The sequence below is a fragment of the Miniopterus schreibersii genome, assembly GCF_964146895.1.
Source record: "Miniopterus schreibersii genome assembly, chromosome: 9".
NCBI lineage: Eukaryota > Metazoa > Chordata > Mammalia > Chiroptera > Miniopteridae > Miniopterus > Miniopterus schreibersii.
Genome location: NC_138118.1, coordinates 20,422,733 through 20,442,237, shown reverse-complemented (window position 1 = coordinate 20,442,237; position 19,505 = coordinate 20,422,733). Strand labels below are relative to the sequence as shown.

The 19,505-nt window shown below is 34.5% G+C and overlaps 1 protein-coding gene across 1 annotated transcript in view; it reads right to left on the bottom strand.

Annotated features, from left to right (window-relative positions):
* Positions 1–19,505, bottom strand: part of WASL (WASP like actin nucleation promoting factor) — a 78,587-nt gene that overhangs the window by 28,157 nt on the left and 30,925 nt on the right. Inside the window, exons 2-5 of the mRNA XM_081148011.1 lie at positions 12,397–12,531; positions 9,658–9,744; positions 8,367–8,463; positions 5,119–5,142 (exon numbers count right to left, since the gene is read on the bottom strand). Coding sequence (XP_081004137.1) covers positions 5,119–5,142; positions 8,367–8,463; positions 9,658–9,744; positions 12,397–12,531 — 343 coding nt within the window. The remainder of the gene's footprint in view (positions 1–5,118; positions 5,143–8,366; positions 8,464–9,657; positions 9,745–12,396; positions 12,532–19,505) is intronic.

Sequence of the window (19,505 nt, the reverse complement as noted above, 5' to 3'; positions counted from 1 at the left end):
ACACGCTAAGCAAAATAAATCAGACAGAAAATGTCAAGAATCATATGATTTCACTCATATATGGGATATAAAAATGAAAGCAACAAATGAACAAAAACTCGTACACACAGACAACAGTATGGTGGTTACCAGAGGGAAAGGGGTGTGTTGGAGGTAGAAAGGGTAAAGGGGGTTAAATATCTGGTAATGAAAGGTGATCTGACTTTGAGTGGTAAACACACAATGCAATATACATATGATGTATTATAGAACCGTACATTTGAAACGTATGTAATTTTATTAACCAATGTCACCCAGATACATTTAATTTAAAAAAAAGATAAAGAAGAATTAAAGGTTAAACAATAAAGAAGGTTTATTAAACAGTACATAAAGACTTGGATTTTCAAAGTTGTTCAGATATCAGATTTCTGTGTTTGCTGTAATTTCACAAAACAAGGGGACTTACTGAGAAGACCCAGAATTTGCCTGTTAGAGGGTCGAACTGGGGTTCATACCCATACTCTCACAGACTTATCTAGTGATCTGATTTTACTTCTCATTCTCCCCTTTCTGCTTCCCTTCTTTTTATAATTTATCTTTACCATCAGTAAGAGCAACACTGTCCACAGTAAGATACCGCAAGTTATTATTTTTACTCTCTTATCTTGATACTCAATAGTATAAATAGAATAAGATTTAAGCACTGACTTAAGACAGATTCAGGAGTATCAGAGTTGGGCACTCTCTTTATACATACCACCCTTCCTAAAAAGGTGTTCATATAGCAGCTACAGGGTAGGGCAAAACTAGGTTTACAGTTTGAGCACGTGAAACAGAGAGTTTATTCTTGCATTATTACTTATTAATTATTATATTATTTTCCATAGGAACAACTATAAACCTACTTTTGTCACACTCTTAAAAAAGCAACCAGATTCACCATGAAAACAAAACAAAACAAAATTAACAACCATTCAGTTGATCCTTGAACAACACAGGAGTTAAGGGTGCTGAACCTGAGCAGTCAAAAATGTGTGCAAAACTTTTGACTCCCCCTACTAATAGGCTATTGTTGACCAGAAGCCTTACCAAGAACAGAAACAGTCAATTAACATGTATTCTGTATGTTATGTATACTATACATTGCATTTTTACAATAAAGTAAGCTACAGAAAAGAAAATATTATTAAGAAAATCATAGGGTAAAATATATTTACAAAACTGTACATATTTATTGAAAAAAATCCTCATATAAGTGGACCTAAGCAGTTCAAATCACGTTGTTCAAGGGTAATCTGTAATTAGCTTTTATAAAAAAGCAAATAAAAATATTTTTATGCTGCTTTAGCTTATATAAAATAAACTATTATACTACAGATGTTCTAAGGTCAGAAATGGGTAAAGTTAAGTTTAACAGTTTAAATTATCCAAGCTATTTAATTCTTTTCTGGGAAATAAAGTAAAGGTTCTTATAAGTGTAATTCATAACTCACTAGAGAAAATAACTCAGCCACTTCTGAAGAAAGTTCAAGGATGAAGAGGACAGAAACAAAATAAAAGCCGTATGTGGAATGAGCAACACAGCTGAACTCATACTGTACTCACACTGTGTTTCCATTCCTCCCTCTACCCAAAAACCAGAAATGGGTATATTGTTACACATCTGCCATACAGTTATAAAGCCCTGGCACTGGCTATTTAGTGTCATTACATATAAATTACATTAGTACTTGTTAAGACATTATTTAAGTCTATTTAAGAAAATCCAGATTAAAGACATGTATAGAAAATTACTATTAGCTGGGAGATCAGAGTTTTTCTAAATGTTTCATTTTATATATGAAAACTGAGGGCAAGAAACATCAGATGATCTGTCTAAAGTCACACAATTAGTATCAAAAGCGAAGGTGAAGTCTATCTTGGCTCCTAGATCACTAGGCCTTTCTGTTAACTCCTGTGCCTTCTACACAAACTTCAAATCATAAAGTGATTAATAATACTAACACTATAAATATTATCATTTTATCAGTTCCCTTGGTCTGTAGTCCAATAGTTCATCATTCAATAAATATTCACTAATAACTTTCACAATTCAGAAAAAAAGTTTTCTACACATTCAAGACATGAGGTACTTGGTTATTTTGGTTGACCATAGTCATTTACTTTAGAGTTTGAAGGTGTTGGGAAATAAATTTAAAATGGTGTTCTAAAGCCCAATTAAATAGTTGTTTCAAAAGTGACAGTAAAAAAAGTGATAACCAGTAAAAGGCAGAGTCATTTTTTAATAAGTAAAGTTTAGATGATCTGGCAACAGATACCCTTGAATCATTTCTAATGAAGTTTAATTTAATTATTCCGTTTATGAAATTACACTCATCCTAAGAACATGTACTAAGTAAATATATAATGGAGGGGGCTATTTCCTTTCCTTTTTTGGGAAAACAAAACAAAACCAAAAAAAAACAAACATCAAATTATCTTCTTCTGATTAAGGACAACTATCACAGAAATGGTTTTTTAATATTCTCATTGAATAGCATTTCTAGTTAGTTTTAAAACTAAAAGAATAAACTAAAGTCTTCCCCTTAATTACATAAAAAGCAGGAACTCTCACCAAGGTAAAATAGCTGAGAAACAGGTGGCCCAGAGGCCTCTGAGGTCAAGCAGGCATGAAGTTGAGAACAAATCTTATTGGAAAGTGTCTAAGGTAAAAGGTGAGATTAACCAATAAAGAAAAAAGAAAGATGTATGGATTAAGAGTCAGTGAGAAAGACACTGAATTGCATTTCAGGAATGTATGTTACTTCTACATAAAGTGTCCTTTTAATAGTTACAATTTGAAAAGCTCTGCTACACTGATACTCTAAATGATGATCTGAGACAAAGCATGGAAACTGCAAGGTGGTTAAGGTATCCATTGCCACCTAGTAGTATTGCACCAAATGCAGAAAAGTAATACACTGCTTCCAAAACAGGGGTCTCCACACAGTAAGGAGAATAAGACAAGCGACTGTACAACAAGAAAAAAATATTAAAATTTCTATTAATAATTATTTCATTACTTATTGTAATACATATAATATACATATTATATGTATATTTTATAAATAAATAAGTATATAAATATTGGCAATATATGCTGTGTATTTTTGCCTTTTAATGACTCTATTTTTTTAACTATCCATTTAATGAAAAAAAGTTTGGGACAACACCACCAAGGGGTCAGCTACAGATATAAAGATTTAAAACCAAGATCAATCTCAGAGAAAAAAACTACATTAATTATGAGTATCTCTCTTAGTAGAGGTAATAAAATTGTGAGACACCACTGTCACATAATGAAGAATATACAAATTCTATCTATTCATGGGTCACGTATCTCTTCAGAAATTGATATGTATTGAAAAGATTACATATTTTTTACAAACCATAATTATATCCTTTAATTATGTTATTATTTGTACAACTTCTACCTTTTAAAATCTTAGGTTAGTTTCTCCAAAGAGGCCACCACCAGGAAGCCTTCCCCACTGCTTGATATATGCTCACAGAAGGCAAAATAATTTAATAAACTAAAAAAGAGATTAAAATATTGAGCACACAACAAGGAAAAAGAATTACAATACTGCTTTAAAGGCTCAGAGATGAATGACTTCGGACTCAGCTGCTTCTTCCTTTGCCTCTGCAATGTACTAGCTGTGTAAATTGAGGCATGTTACTTACCCTCTCTACGTCTCCGTTTCCCCTTCAAAATCATCTTGACATAGCACAGTAGCTAAGAGGCCACTGGGAGTTCGATCTCGAGTCTGAATCCTGCTCCACCACTTACTAATTAGGTGACTTTGAACAAGTTACCTATCTCTGCTCCAGTTTGTTCATCTATAAAATGGGGATATTAGGAGCTACTTCATAAGGTTGCTGGACAGTTCCTGGCAGGTTGTCAATGATTAGTAAATAGTAGCTGCTATTATTATCATTGTTATTGTCTTCATCATAACTCATATTTATTAAGCACTATGCTAACCACTTTGAGTACTTTATTTACTCTCCACAGCAGCCCTATAAACTTAGTATTAAATTTTCCATGTAAAAGAGAAAGTCAAAGTATACAATGCTTGGCATATGGTAAGTACTACTGAAGGTAGTCAGACATTAAAAAAAAATAAAAACTGGTAAGGCAAGTAATCCAAAATTTAATACAACAATATTTGGGTCATGTTTTTATAGTGGAAAACAAATTTAAGGACAAAATCAGAAAGCAATATATCTGTTTAAAAGAAACAGGCCTTAACAATCATTAACAGTTATATATTAAGAACTCTATATTATATTGTTTCCATGAATAATTATTCTAAATTCTGATGAGAGGATGAGATGCTTTTAAAAAGCAGCAGCTATATTCCCCATTATAATGAAAGCTCCTGGGGCAATAGTTATTTAATTCATAGGGTCAGGGATACCACTTAAATGTGATGAAAGTCATGGATTCTCTCTCCCCAGAGAAAAGATCATATACACTTATAAAATTTAGCACACAATTTCAGGGAGGATTTATAGAGTCCAAATAGAATTTCTGCCCTAGAGGTCTGGGACTTAGTCATTTATATCTTGGTATTGCTTTCAGTATACAGTACTTTTTTTAAATAAATGAATCCATAATACTTCAAAGTGTTCATTATCAAATTGAGGAGGGTTATGTGCAGCCATTAGTAGTTCTAAACATTGAAAGGAGCTAGTTTCATATTACCAGTGTGAAAAGTATTTTGAAATAAGACAAAAAGATAAATCTAAAGTAAGAAATAAACAAATATGCTAGGCAAAATTTAGTGCCTTTAAGAAAAATATTAAAACTAGATTGTACAGTTTCTAAATTTACTTAATTGTGAATACAGAATTAAGATATAAGATTAGTGATCGTCACTCTAGAAAGTATTCCTTCATCCTGGAAAAAAGACAAAAAGCCAAATAGTACATTTCTAAGCCTCATCTATCATCTGTTATTTTAAAATAAGAACATAATAAACTATAGTATTAGATCAGATATTAAATATTAGTTATTAATGTATGATACATGTTTCTATAAGGATTAAACTATAATCTAAGATGTATTTGATCAATAATTATTAAAAAGCTTACCGTTAGGGGCGTCTCGTCTTTTCTCTGTTAGAAAATAGGTTAAAAGAATATTATTAGACAGATGCAATACAAACATTAACATAAAAAATTAATTTACCTAAACTCCTATCTTATCCCTACGTTGATGTACAGGTGGTTAAGGAAGGTTTTTCTGAGGATATGACAATTGTGCAGACATCTGAATAAAGTGAGAGAGGGAACAACATATTCAAGGCCTTAAGGAGGAAAGAGCAAGAAGGAACATCATGAAGATAGGACTGGAGTGAGAGAAAGGAAGAGTGGAACAGGTAAGTTAGGAGAGCCAGGGACTGGATAATGTAGGGTCCCACAGGCCATGGTTAAGGTATACAGATTATATTCTATGTATAATATGAAGCTCTTCTAGGGTTTTGAAAATGGCAAGTGGCATGATCTAATCTATGCTTTTAAAAGTTTACTTTGGCTACTATGTAGGAAGATAGTAGGAGGCATAGACTGGCAGCAGGGAGATTAGTCAGGGCATTAGAGTGGTCAGATGACAGATGATGGTGGCTTTAATTAAGGTGGTAGCAGCAGAGGTGGTGAGAAATAGATCCAGGACATGTTTTTGAATGTGGAGCCAATGAGACTCACTGACAGGATTTATGAGGGACCACAGTGAGCCAGAGTGATCAGGTGGAGCCGATGCATCTTACTGAGATGGGAAAGACTAGGCAAGGAGAAGAAACAAGTCTGGGGTGGGGAGCGCAGATCCAGTGTTCTACTCAGATATGTTAAGTTTCAACCCAACTAAAGTAGACAAATATGAAGGTCAGGGAGAGGTCAGTAGTGGACATAAAACTTTGGGAATCATCAGCATAGAGACAATTTCCAAGCTACAGGGCTGAATGAGAGCACAAAGGTAACAAGAATACCCAGAGATGTCTGAGCAATGGAGCAAACTAAAAAAATATTGAAAAGCTGTAGCCAATTAGGTAGGAGTAAAGCAAAGAGAACTGCTATCAATCCTTTGTATTCACACTCTCACATATCAGGTTTGACACAATTCTGGCTTTAAAAAATTCGAAAGTAGTTGAAGAATTTTAAACAAATGTAATTTCCAGAGATTTTCTAATACAGGATTATCCAAAATTATAAGAGAAAAACACGAACATGATAAAGTAATTAGATTATAAACAGCCATAAACTAAAATTAAGAATCCTGGCAATGGTAAATACAAATGTATTACTCCATCTGGTGGTGTGATGAAGTAACTCTCTGAAACAGTTGTAATTTAGCCCTATCGACGTCAATGAATGTCAATCTCCAATTTCCTAGGTGATGTTATCTCTTTATCCAGAGAAAATACTTCTTAAATTGGTGATGACACGGATATGGAAATATATTGAGATAAATATGAAGTTGAGAATGTAAGTTCTAAAAAGCATCTACTTAGATACATGACACTCTCCTGATTTAAGAGGCATTCATGTGAGAACAAAAAAGGGAGAGTTTGGTTGAACAAAGAATGGGAGCGAATGCTGTGAGTTATCTGCTAGAAACATTAGCAGAAGAGTGCTTCATCAAATCAAGAGTCATTTTAGTATTACTAGCCAGACTACTAGCCAGACTACTTTTGGAGTATGGTGTTCAAATCTGGTCATCATATTTGAAGCTGGACCATTTCTTCAAATCTGGACCATTTGAAGAAGACACAAAAGTAGATTCAGAGCACAATGTAATCAGGATGATGAGTCTGTAAACTACATCATGTGAGAAATAAGAAAATAGAACTGCTTAGATTCAAGAAGTACATAATAGATAACTTCCAAAATTACATACATGGCTACTGGGAGGAAAATAAAATAGACTAATTCTTTGTTGCTCCAAAAGTTGAACCCCATACATGTAAGTTAAAGAGAGGTGAGGTTGGAATTTGAGTTAGCATGAAGAGCTAGCTACTGAATGATGAATCAGCTGCCTCCCTAATACTGTGATCTTTCTCCTTTTGAAACACTATGTCTAAAAGCTCAGGACTATATAAAACAGAATTCTTGTACCAGATAAAAGAGTAAGTGAACTATCAATTTCAAAGTCACTATTATATATTTTAAGAAGTATTTTTTACTCTTTTGCATATTGAAAATGTCACATATTCTGACTAAAAGAAGTCTCAGGGAGCCCCTGGCCTATCACCACAGCTTTTCACTGAAATATGCACTGAACCACAAATAATTCCATAGCATTAAATCCTTTCCTAACACGGAATCAAGTGGTAAATGCCTTAGCCCCCAAAAGAAGTCACAAAAATAATAGGCCTCTAATAATTCTCCTATTCACTCATTACAAGAGGAATATAAGTGAGGCAACAACCTAGTTCATTTATTTTCATTTTTACCTCATCTTCTACTTGGAAACCCATTAAAAGAATAAAGATGTAAAAACTGAAATATATACTTTTACATTCCTGTTTTCCAGATTCAGTTTCTACCATTTTTTATGGCTTATTTCCTCTTATTAGTAAAATACAATCTTGAATACAGTGATCTTCAAACTGGGGTAACATGTACCCCTGGGTGTAAAGAAAGACCTTTCAAGAAGTATAAGGGAATGGCTAGTTTTAAAGGGATCTATTTGCTCATCTCAGCTCCATGTGTTATTTCTCCTACAATTGATCTGCTTAAGATGATTCTGAAGAGGTTCACCTTTCTTAATCACCCTTCTCCTACTTTACAACAGAAAGGCCTGGCACACTGCTGTCAAATAGTTCTATATCAATGAATGTAAAGCTCTGTAGTGCAATGCATCATCTTCTAATTGTTTTATATGTATTAGAGTCTTATGCATTAAGCTAAGTTCCTTATGGTTTCATTATTTACATTAGTGACAAAATAGAGACAAGGCAATGTTAAAAGATCTTGTTTACAACTTTGCTTATTTGCTTCAAAACTTGCCTGAAGTATTTGTTCACCAAGTATGAAATACTTTTTAAAATGTAAGTTACAAACAGTGCCATAAAAATGCAAATTTAGGTATCATTTAAGAATTAGTAATTTTGGGGGGAGGGTAAAGGGCAAGGTAGTAAATATTTTAGTTTTTCTGTGTGCCATTTGGTCTATGCTATTTGGTCTATGTGTTGTGGCAAAAAAATCATAGATGATATGTAACCCAACGAGTATAGCTGTGTTTCAAAAAAACTTTATTTACAAAACAGGCAGTGGGCCAGATTTGTTCTGTAAGCCATAGTCTGCCAGCTCCTGTTTACAGGAATTAAAAAAAAAAAGTTTACCAGATTTCCTTTGTCGTCGGCCCAACAAGTCTGTAACTGCTTTTCGAAATTTTTTTGCTTCTTCTTCATTGGCAAAGTTAAGAGCAACTTGACAAGTCTAAAGCATTTTCATCAAAAAGTAAACAACAAAAAACATGAATTTAGTTTTATATAACAAAAAAGGTGATAATCAGTAGAAGTACATTTCTGAAGAAGGAAAGTTTGACTTTATTAGCAGATAAGAACTCATTTTATGACCTGAGTAACTTAAGAAGGCAAAAAATAAAAAGGTAAAATAAAAGACTATTATTAGAAAAGTTACCTATCACAGTAGGTACTCAAATATTAAATTCAATATATTCAACAAAAAACAAAGTAGCAAATTGAATTTGATCCTTCAATAGAACTCTGAACATAATTTAGATTAGAAAAGGCACATTATTAAAGTTGATAAAATGCAGGTCAACTATCTTTACTAGTTTATGTTTTTATTTTACAGCTTAATAATAAGCATTATTTAAATTATAGCCTTAATTCAGGCAAATTACTAAAAATATGGAAACATACTGACATTAATTATTATTAATGGCAATTAATGTACTTTTAAATATATAGATATATCCTATCAAGAGAAATATAAAAAATCATAGCTAAAAAAGTACTGTCAGGAAACATAAATATATCATCTAATTCAAACCTCCTTTTTTTCATTAACGAAAATTTACAAAATACAAAAAACAAAGAAAATTGAACTCACCTATAATCCAGTTACTCAGTTAACCCCTGTGAGCATATGGTATAAAACTCCTTCTAATATTTCCCTAAGTATGTGCAATCAATTTTTAAATTGCCACCACCCTCCCCCTTCTACTGTATTTTAGCACTCTTCTAGGTCATAAACTATTCTTTCAGAAAATAATTTAAATGGCAACAGAATATTCAATATTTAAAAATTACCATGGATTAGTGAACAATGAAGACTTTGATTTTATGCGTAAGAGAACTAACGCCCCAAGCAGCTAATCTATTTGCCCAAAGTCACATGGATTAAACTACCTGCCCACACAGACAGGGAGGGTAAAATAAACCCAACGTCCTTCCACGCGGCAAATTACACTTACTGTTCCCTAAAACTTTCTATTTTTGCCCATAAAATCATAGCCATTTCTTCTGCTTTAGCTCTATGAAGTTTTTAAAAGTGAAAGAATTCTTTTTCTATGCAATGTTTATACAAAAAGCTCATAAATGCTTTCCACAGACAAATGTAAAAGGAATTACATTAAACAGGGCAATAAAGAAAAATACAACTTACATCTCCAGCAAAGGTATGAAAATATCCTCTAGGACTATTATATACAAAGTTATTGTATAGTTCTTGTTCCCACAATAGTTTCCCATCCTAGAAAAAAGTAAAAGTTACAGAGCTACCAAGAAGACAATCTCTAGGGAGAAAACAAGGAAGATGACTAGTATTAAGGGAATTATTTATATTAACAACAGCTTTTACATATACACATACGACATATATAATACATAAGTAACACATCATATAATTTAATCAGTAATTTCTTAATAACAAAACAGTAAACACTGGATAATGTTTCTCTCATAAAAAGTACATGCCAAGTGAGTTTAATTCAGTATGCTAAGATATAACCTCGTTAACCAAGCATTCCCAAATACAGTTATACTTGTTCAATTACATAACTAGAACAGTTACTAGATCAATGTTAGATAGGAGTAGATGCACTGATAATCAACGCATAATTTCATCAGCAATATTTATAGACTATATGCTATCAGATATTATAGGAAGACTTAATGTTCTTTATCTCAATTCTATGGATGCTGGGAGGGTTCTCTGTACTGCTCATTAACAATCTTTGAATTCCTAACTTTTGCAGAGTAGCCTCCTAATTAAACATTGGTATAAGTAGTATCAATCATGTGCAGGAAACCAATGATTAGAGTGCACCATGGTTAAACTATGCTTAAGAGAGCCATGGATAATTGTCATATCTATGGCCCTACTATAAGAAGAAATATAATTAACCTTAATACCAAAGGTAGCTAATTAAAAGTATTCAGCAATGGTTATGTACAATTAAAAATAAGTGGTTAGGGAAATATAATCATTGCCCAATTCTGAAATGCAGGTTATACCTACCACAATTTAAAAATATTTACAACATACTATACATGCATTACAACCATTATAAAGGAATTCCTTTCTTCTCAGTGGAGTTGTATGTGCATTCCATTTCTAAACAATGCTTCTCACTGGTGATAAGAAATACAGAGTGGAGCAAAAGTAGGTTTACAGTTGTGAGTATTTGAAACCAAGTTTATAAGTGTATTGTTATTTATTGTATTATTTTCCAAATGAACAACTGTAAACCTACTTTTGCCCAACTCTGTATGTCAAAGGACTTAGAGATTTCTTTCAAACTATGTGTGTGTTCCCCCACCTCCCAGAATCACTGCTATAGTAAGCCACTGTGAATAACAGGAGTATGCCACATCTCTCAGCTATCTTAGGGTATAGGGATACGGATGTTAAGAAGCACTAATTTACAAGGTGCAGTGCCCTGTCCAGGTAGCTCAGTTGGTTAGAGATCGTCCAGATATGAGAAGGTTGACGCTTTGATTCCCAGTCAGGGCACATACAAGAATGAACCAATGAGTGCATAAATAAATAGAACAACGTATCAATATTGCTCTCTCTCTCTCCCTCTCTTTCTCTCTCTCCCCCCCTCCCTCCCTCCCTAAAATCAATCAGCCAATCAATAAACAAGCAAAAAAAGAAATACTTCACTTGGCAATATTTGGCTGTTTTAAAAATACCCCCCCAAAAAACAAAGTGCAGTAACTTAAATCTCATTTAATCTCTGGGAAATACTTTGCAACAGACCCAGTTGGTTATCCCATTTTACAAATAAACTGAGGCCTAGAGAAGTAAAACAGTTTGACTACAATTTATCTGACCATAAGCATCATCCAAGAGTTCAAAGTCAATTTTAGTTTTTTGTGATTATAATTCCATTATACTTATTGCCACATACAAATACTAAAGAGGCTTACCTATGAAAAAGGTTTTAAAAGATAAAGAGAGACTTCATCTAAGCAAAAAGAGAGTTACTTTTATAATAACTATAATGGACAAATATCTGACAAAAGCCATCCAATCTAGGACAACATGAATTTATGTTTCAGAGTGAGGGATACAAAGCTGTAAAAATGTGAACATACCTATGTTGAGAAGGAACATAAGGAAAAATGGGTGGCAAATACATTATTATTATTATTAATCCTCACCCAAGGACAGGTTTAGAGAGAGGAAGGGTGAGTGAAAGAGAGGGAGAGGGGAGACGGTGGGGGGGGAAGGGAGAGGGAAAGGGAGAGAGGGAGAGAGAGAGAGAGAGAGAGAGAGAGAGAGAGAGAGGGAGGGAGGGAGGGAGGGAGGGAGAAAGAAAGGTCGATCGCTTGCTTTCTGGATGTGTGCAGACTGAGGATCAAATCTACAACCTGGGTATGTGCCCTGACCGGGAACTGAACTGGCAACCTTTCGGTGCAGAAGACAACGCTCAACCAACTGAGCCACTTTGGCCAGGCGCAAATACATTATTATAGATATTGTATAATTTTTTTAACCTGGGCTGAAGTACATGACAGTACATACCAAACTAAAATATACTTTTGTAGTTCCCTGAAAGGACTATATATGCTAGTCTATAATAGACAGTATGGCATAAAAGAGTATCATCAGAAAAGAAGAGAATGTGGGGAAAGCCTAAGACCCAAAGGCATAAAATGAACAAACAAAGACAGCAGAAAAATAAGATAGGGAGCTGTTCAAGTTCTGGCTTAGGACATGTTCCCATTTGGTCTCAATTTCCAAGCTTCAATATCTAAAACCATGTTTCACCCTTGTAATATTAATTTAAGTATAATTTAAATATTATATATGGGATAAACAAACCTATACTAAATTATAACTGAGGCAGAAAACCTAATTACCTACAGTTTAAAGAAGAAGCAAAACAAAACTCACCTTGATATCAAATATTCTTAAAAAATAAGATCTCTGTGGATTGTCTTTAACAAGACAAGCAACACCACTGCACTTCTTTGACCACATACAATTCCGATCTGCTGCATATAACTGTACCACTGCTGAAGACATAGTCTGCAACATGAAAAATTTACAGCCATTAGGTTCAAAATAACACTCAGCCCCTGCTGACATATTGACTGCAATCCCATGAGAGACACTGAACCAGAACCACCCAGCTAAGCTGCTCCTAAATTCCTGACCCACAGAAAAAAGGAGATAATAGTTATTTTAAGTCACTACTTTAAAAACAATTTCTTATGCAGTAATAAATAACTATACAATAGCTATACTAAAAATAATTATTGAAAGCTAACATTAACTGATGCTTAAAATGTGTTAGGAAATGTGCTAGACACTTTCAAATATAACTCCATTTAATTTTTGTTACTATTATATCCTCATTTTATGCTTGAGAAACTCAAGGTTAAAGAGAATAAATAATTTGCCCAATAGCACAGAACTAAGTGGCAGAGTTGAAATTCCAATGCAGATAATTTGTGAGTTCAAATCCTATATTCTTACTCCCTGTAAGAAACTGTTTTCCAATAAAGTGAACACTCAAGCAATTAAGTAGTAGTATTAGTAAAGGCTGGCTTCTGTATAGCAATTAATCACTTTAGTATAGGTATTAAGTCAAACTCGAAAGCAAGCTATATGATTACTAATTACAGTGCAGTAACCTTTTAGATGCATAGGAGAGAGCTAACTCATTACATGAAATGGACACCTTAGGTTTTCCCATTACACAATTTTGCCACCTCCCCCTCATAAATGTATCACAAAACAATGGAAACTTTCATTTAATTCTAAATTTTTTATATCATAATCTAGAATGTAACTATTCGGTCTTAAGTTTCTGTAAGAGTGGAACACACATATAAAGGTAATAGCACTTACAAATCCTTCAAACACAATAATCATGTTTTCTGATCGAGTAATTTCATTTCTAAACTAGAAATTAAGAAACTAATTTAAAATATAACCAAAAAATGCCCCTGACCAGGTGGCTCAGTTGGTGTAGTCCCACACACCAAATGGTTGTAGGTTCGATTCCTGGTCAGGAAACGTGCCTAGGTTTGGGGTTCCATCCTAGGTTGGGGCACGTGTGGGAGGCAATCTATCGATGTTACTCACAGATATTTCTCTCTCACTCTCTCCCCCTTCCTCTATAAAATCAGTAAAAACATATCCCCAGGTGAGGATTAAATAAAATATAACAAAAAAATGTGTTTTATTATGAATATAAAAAGACAAAATATGTATATAAAATGTACATTAATTTTTTTTAATAGAAAGAGTTTAAATATCCAAAAAAGGGAGATGATTAAATAGTCATGGTATATCAATTCAATGAATACTGGGCATTGTAATAAAACATAGACTACATTAAGATTTGGAGATAATGTTATTTTGGGTTATTTAACTATGCCTAGGGAACGGCCCCATTTGAAAAGAGGATTGCAAGGAACTATTATATATATATTTACAAGTCTTTTATAATAAAGTACAAAATGTAAGATCAGTATACTGTTGGAGATCAAAATTTCATAGAGTTTTCCCAATATCAGTGTTCCATATTATGTTTTTTAACTTTTGCAGACCAAACATCTATGAATTTCACAGTCAGTCATGAAGAGGACACAAAGTAGCAGGAAAATGTCCTCAAGAGCCATTAAAAATTATAAAAATAGCTTAGAAACTACGATATTGGCTTAAAAAAGGAGATTGAAGAATGTGGATATGAGATTAAAGATGGCAGCAGACTGAGTGGAAGGTACACTGACACTCACCCAGGACCAAATGGGAATTACAACTAAAATATAAAAAAACCATCCTGAATAATCAACTGCAACTGAAGCCGAGCTGGAGAGCACCCTCATCACCGAGGAGGAAAAGTGGAGACTGCACAGAGACTGGTAGGACGTGCAGAGGCGCAAGAGGGCTGGCTGGGCTCCCAAGGGCAGAAGCTGAATATCCGGAGGGAGATCTCAGCTGTGGGGGGTTCCCACTGGACTCTGGGACCTAAACCTCACACTGAAATCCCTAGCCAAGAGCACCAGAACTGAGAAAGGTGCCCGTGTAACTGGCTGTGAAAAGCAGTGGGGTTTCTGTCTGCCAGGGAGAGATGGCTGGAAATGCAGGCACCCTCTTAAAGAGCCAACACAAAAAGTTTTGTGGACAGCCACACACCTTGGGCTCCAGCAGAGGGTGGGCAGTGTGGACTGGAGCTGTGTGAGGAGAATCTAGGGTTGTGGGCTCTGGAGATAGAACTCAGAGAGTACTCCTCTGGATTCCACTGCCAAGTCAAACTGCAGAGGACATCTTTCACAGGAAGACATTTATCTTCCAAGCAGCTTTTGCCTGAGGAGGAAGCAACTACCCCACCCTGCTAGAAAATCTCTAGCCCTACCCAGAGGAGTTTTTATAGCCTGAGGCTCATTAAGAGAATCAGATTAATCAGCCTGCAGGTAGAAGCAGACCTCAGAGAGCTTTAGGTCTTTGCCTTATCTGCTTCTGGATCTAGGCCTTAGAAAAGCAGACTTTGTCATGCATTTTAGTCTTGTCCAAATACACCCAGCCCCAACGGAGGGGACCTCAAGCCATGGGTTGTTGATAGCTACAAACAGGGTACTCAGGCCAGTCACAAACAGCATCTGACATTGGCTGGCACCAGAGACCTTTCATAAAGACTGAGAGTCCTAGCAGGCCTACCAAATACACAGAAACAAACCCAAATTGGTAGCAAAAATGGCGAGACAAAAAAAACAAGCCCTAAACAAAAGAACAAGAGAAGTCTCTAGAAAAAGAGCTAAATGAAATGGAGACAAGCAATCTATCAGATACAGAGTTCAGAATACTGATTGTAAGGATGCTCCACAGCACAAAAAAATATATGAAACTATGAAAAATGAGCAGTCAGAAATGAAGAATGACATAGAAGAAATAAAGAATACATTGGAAGGAATAAACAGCAGATTAGAGGAAGCTGAGGATCAGATCAGCAAATTAGAAGACAGGGTAGAAAAAAAAATCAGAGATGCAAAAACAAAAAAAATAATGAAAAAACAGGACAGTTTAAGGGAGCTGTGGGACAACACGAAACGTAACAATATTCGCATTATAGGAATGCCAGAAGAGGTAGAAAGCAAGCAAGGGTTAGAGAACCTGTTTGAAGAAATAATGGCAGAAAACTTCCCTTAGTCAAGGAAAAAGTCACACAAGTTCAGGAGGCACAGAGAGTCCCAAGCAAGAAGAATCCAAAGAGGCCCACATCCAGATTCATCGTAACTAAAATGGTTAAAACTCAAGACAAAAAGAGAATCTTAAAGGCAGCAAGAGAAAAGCAATCTGTTACCTACAAAGGAGCTCCCATAAGGCTGTCAGTTGACTTCTCATCAGAAACTCTACAGGCTAGAAGGGAATGGCATGAAGTATTCAAGGTAATGCAAAACAAGGATCTGAAACCAAGAATACTCTATCCAGTAAGGCTATCATTCAAGATAGATGGTAAAATAAAGAGCGTCCCAGACAAAAAAAAGGTTAAAGGAGTTCATCACACCAAACCAGCATTGCAGGAAATGTTACAGGGACTGCTGTAATTAGAAGTAGAAATAGAAGCACTACAAGAAATGTTAAAGGGACTGCTGTAATAATAAGAAAAAACAGAGAGAAGCATAGGCATAAAGAATTAAAATGGCAATAGACAAGGACCTATCAATAATAACCTTAAAGACTTTAAGGGAGAGATCAACTACAATACAGTCATAGTCGTAGACTTTAACACCCCACTGACTTCACTGGATAGATCTTCCAGACAAAATGTCAACACAGAAACAGTGGCTCTAAATGGCACACTAGATCAGATGGATTTAATTGATACTTAAAGAACATTTCACCCTAAAGCTACAGAATATACATTCCTCTCAAGTGCACCTGGGTCATTCTCAAAGAAAGACCAATGTAGGACACAAAAAAAGTCTCTACAAGTTCAAGAAGACTGAAATCACGTTAAGCATCTCAGATCACCATGGCATGAAATGAGAAATCAACAATAGTAAAAACATTCAAAAACATTCAAACACATGGAGGCTAAATAGCATGTTATTTAAACAATGAATGGGCCACCAGTAAAATCAAGAAAGAAATCAAAATCTTCCTGGAAACAAATGAAAATGAACACACAACAACCCAAAATCTGTGGGACACAGTGAAAGCAGTCCTAAGAGGGATGTTCATAGCACTACAGGCCTACCTCAAAAAGTAAGAAAAATTTTTAGTAAACTATCTAATCCTACAGATTAAAAGAATTAGAAAGCTCCCCATGAAGCCGTCCAGACCAGGGCTTTTGTTTGCTGAGTTTTTTTATTGCTGCTTTAATTTCATCCATTGTTATTAGCCTATTCAGGTTTTCTGAGTCTTCCTGATTCAGTTTTACATGATCTCACTCATATGTAGACTCTAATAAACAAACTAAACTGAGGAACAAAATATATCCAGAGACATAGAAGGATGGAACAGACTGATGAATCTCAGTAGGAAGGCAGGGGTGGGGAAGTGGGTGGGAAGAGATTAATCAAAGAACTTACATGCATATATACAGTACCCGTGGACACAGACAATAGTGTGATGAAGGCCTGAGGGTGGGGGCGGATGCAGGGTGAAGGGGATCAATGGGGGGGGAAAAAGGGGGATATCTGTAATACTTTCAACAATAAAAATAAATTAAAAAAATTAAAAAACGGAATGTGGGTATGGCTTTGGCCTGCTCAAAACATACTGTGCTCTTCCTAAGTACAGTCTCAACATGAGAGCTCCACAGACTCTCTAACTCTAAACCTTAGCATTGAAAACTTCAGAAAAATGAATTTTGTATATATTAACCAATGGCATAAGCAGCAAGGTTAAAGAATTAAAAAATCATATGAGAAAATGTGTTTTGTAAGTAAATTCCTATAATTTCTAAGTAAATTGCAGCCCTTAGGATGTTATTATCCAAATGCATTCATTTCTAAAAAGAAAAGCACTTAGGAAACCAGATATCATTAGAGAGATTTAAAATCCTATTTTACTTTTTAACCAGAAAACAAGAAGTAACAGCTTGCAAAAGAAAAAAATGTGTTATTAAATAGAGTCTATACTTCCATTATGGAAATCCCTTGCCATAGGAGCACATATTAACATTGTAAAATACTGTCTAGACATGTATGTGAACTTAAAAAACCCCCACAAGCTCCCCAAACTAAAATTTAATTTTAGTTTAAATAAATTTAAAACAAAGTTTTAAAATATTTGCTTAAGAAATAGTGACCCATGAAACAGTTTTATAATTTCCCACACAAACAAGGTTGGAATTCTAACCTTATTCTAAAACAATTTATAAAATGTTAATATTAAAGAACCCAACTAATCATAAGCAATTTTCAGTAAGTGGATTATCAAAATTTTGCTACAACCTTTTGTTGGTCTATTTCACTCCTTATCTAAACTGGCAAAGTCTGAAAATTACATACCAGAGCACCTTTTAGTCTTTTCTAATTCAGAATTATAGTGAATGCAAGAATAGTTTTACCCACATAAAATTTAAGATACAAATGCTAGAAATAAAAAGTGACTATCCCTTAAACTCTAGATTGACAGTGGTTTAACTGAGTTTTTAAAAACATTCCTTCCATTCCTTTAAAGTAATTACAGCTAATCAACTCCATTACTTCTTGTCTTTCATAATCAAGAAGGTATTACTTGAAAAACAACCTAAAGACAAGTACTTAGGAAAGGAAATCTATTTCTTATTAGCTCAATGTTAGGGTTAAAATCAGTTAATTAAAAGTAAAAATAGTACTATATCAACTTTTGTAGAAATAGAGCCTATTTTATACATCCTGATATTATAGTACTGAGTTACTGCAATAATGCATTCATCCTCAGAACTTTCACTGCTGGGGCAGGAATAAGATGGAGAAAGCCCCTGGCCCATGTGGCTCAGTAGGCTGAACATCGTCCCATGTACCAAAAGGTTGCCAGTTTGATTTCCAGTCAGGACACATGCCTGGGTTGTGGGTGTTACTCTCACATCCATGTTTTTCTCTCTAAAAAACAATAAAAATATAATTTTTAAAAAGATGGAGGACGAATTCTGGGATGGGAATCTGTCCCACCGTCCTTTGGCAAGTCACTTTTATATGTCTCCTGGGATGACTCTGCACCAGTCAAGAGGTATTTCCAATTCCCTAATATGAAATTACTTTTTGCTTTTCCTTCATGTTTCCTTCATGCCTTTGTGTGTGTCTTGTATAAATCTTGTTACACATCTTATTCTAAAAATAGGATAATTTTCTGTATTAACTTATTATCTATTGAATATACTGTTATTCCCTTAAGAACCTAAAATAGTTTTGCAAACCTATACTTTCATTTCACCATTGCTCCATGTAAGCAAATATTTGTTAAATTATTTGTTAAACTGCATTTTCTGATCATGATAACGAATAAGGGAATGATCTTGATTTTAGGATACACACCCTGAAGTATTATAAAGGGACATCATTTCAGCAATTTACTCTCCAGTGACTCAGAAAAAGATACTATGTATGTATATATGGAGAGAAAACCATGGTAAAATGTTATAAACATTTGACTAATCTAGGTTAAGGATATATAAGAATTCTTTGTACTTTATTTGCAGCTTTTCTGTAAGTATGAAATTATTTTGAATAAAAAAAAAATTTAGAGCACAAATGATTCATTAAAAAGTAAGACAGTCTCCTTCTATAGCCATGACAGTCTTGGGAAGGCGGCTCTCTTAGAGCCATTGCCATCTCCACATATATTAGCCACTGCCACAATGACCCCGAACTAAGAAAGCTGCCACTTCCTCCAATTCCCTCTATACGTATACCCACTTTGTTAAAAAGAACTCATCCTGAATAAGAAATCACAAACATCCACCACTTATATAGTTTGAATTCCTTTCATATTTTCCAAACAACCACATTAAATAACAGGTCAGAGTAAGAATTTGATTAGGAAAAAAGAAGTCCCTTTTATCA